This window comes from Dreissena polymorpha, chromosome 4 (assembly GCF_020536995.1).
Source record: "Dreissena polymorpha isolate Duluth1 chromosome 4, UMN_Dpol_1.0, whole genome shotgun sequence".
Taxonomy (NCBI): Eukaryota; Metazoa; Mollusca; class Bivalvia; order Myida; family Dreissenidae; genus Dreissena; species Dreissena polymorpha.
In genome coordinates this window covers 85,128,698-85,129,921 of record NC_068358.1, presented here as the reverse complement: position 1 = coordinate 85,129,921, position 1,224 = coordinate 85,128,698, and the positions used below count along the sequence as shown (strand labels likewise).

Sequence of the window (1,224 nt, the reverse complement as noted above, 5' to 3'; positions counted from 1 at the left end):
AACGTTTAACTGGCATTTTGTTGAGCAAATTACATTACATTTTACAAGAGAATTTCCATTCGATGATATGTATCCGTTTATAAAATGAAAAGAATACGAGTTGGAATAAATATGTTCCACATGATTCTTTCAAAACAAAACACCCAAATTAAACAAAAACAATAATTTTCACACACAATCATAGTGTTTAATGGAGTGTTAAAATCAAGTGTGAAAGTGGATTGAAAAAATAGACTCTTTAAAATACATTTTCAAAAATAAAGGAGCGCGTGTAAACGACAATAACATCAAATGAGCAAATACAAAAAAACATGATAGACACAATCATTGTAAATAAGATATCCATAATTGTTTTGATGGTTATCTCACAAAGAGTATCTGAGCATCTACAATAAAACAAACGCTGTAAGTGAACAACCCTTTTATACTGTATTTGGTGCGTTTAAACAAGAAGAGACGTAATAATGTCCGAATACTAAAAACACGAATGGTATTTATTTCATTCTCAAATTTATGACAACCTCGAACTTTAAGTTTCAATTGCACACGTTTTAGACTGTTGAATATCGAGACGATAACGTTGATGATTAATTTAAACTAACCAAGGTTAATTCAAGGACATCGAACCTAGGACGATTAAGAAAACTGACATGTATTCATCATAACCCCAACAGCAAATAAAAAAAACACTTTCTTAACGGATATGTACGTCCGTAGACATTTTCTTCCTCAAACGAGAAGTCATTTAAATCAGGAAGTTAATTGGCAACCGTGTGATTTTTCCCGTAGCTATTTCCTGGCACTCCACGGTAATTTCAGTACCACCAAAAATCATGCGAACCTTAACTGACCGTGCGGTCCCATTTCCAGCAAGTGGTACACTAATAGCGCCAATTTTCTGGCATCCGACATCGGTTGTAAATTTGGGATTTTTGTCACTAGTAGCAAATATTGTCACATCCATAGCTGTCTGATAATCAAATACTGGTGTATATGATTCCTCATTCTGTGCTTGGCCGACAACAAGCTTATCTCCAACTTCAACAAGTTTGGAAAATATATCTGTACACCGTATGACACCATCTTTATGAATCTGACGTTTAGACCATGGGTGCTCCCCGTCGATGAAGGTGCATGATATATCTGTACCGTATGTATACTTTGAAACGCGCTCGGTAATTGCCATGGGAGAATGGCCATATATGACTGCACCCTTCATAACAG

The 1,224-nt window shown here is 35.3% G+C and overlaps 1 protein-coding gene across 2 annotated transcripts in view; it reads right to left on the bottom strand.

Annotated features, from left to right (window-relative positions):
* Positions 1–1,224, bottom strand: part of LOC127879128 (heat shock 70 kDa protein 12A-like) — a 7,559-nt gene continuing 6,335 nt past the window's right edge. For both annotated transcript variants that reach the window (XM_052425799.1, XM_052425800.1), the window contains exon 9: positions 1–1,224. This exon is cut by the window's right edge and continues 235 nt beyond it. In XM_052425799.1, the coding sequence (XP_052281759.1) occupies positions 746–1,224 (479 nt within the window). In that variant the 3' untranslated portion in view covers positions 1–745.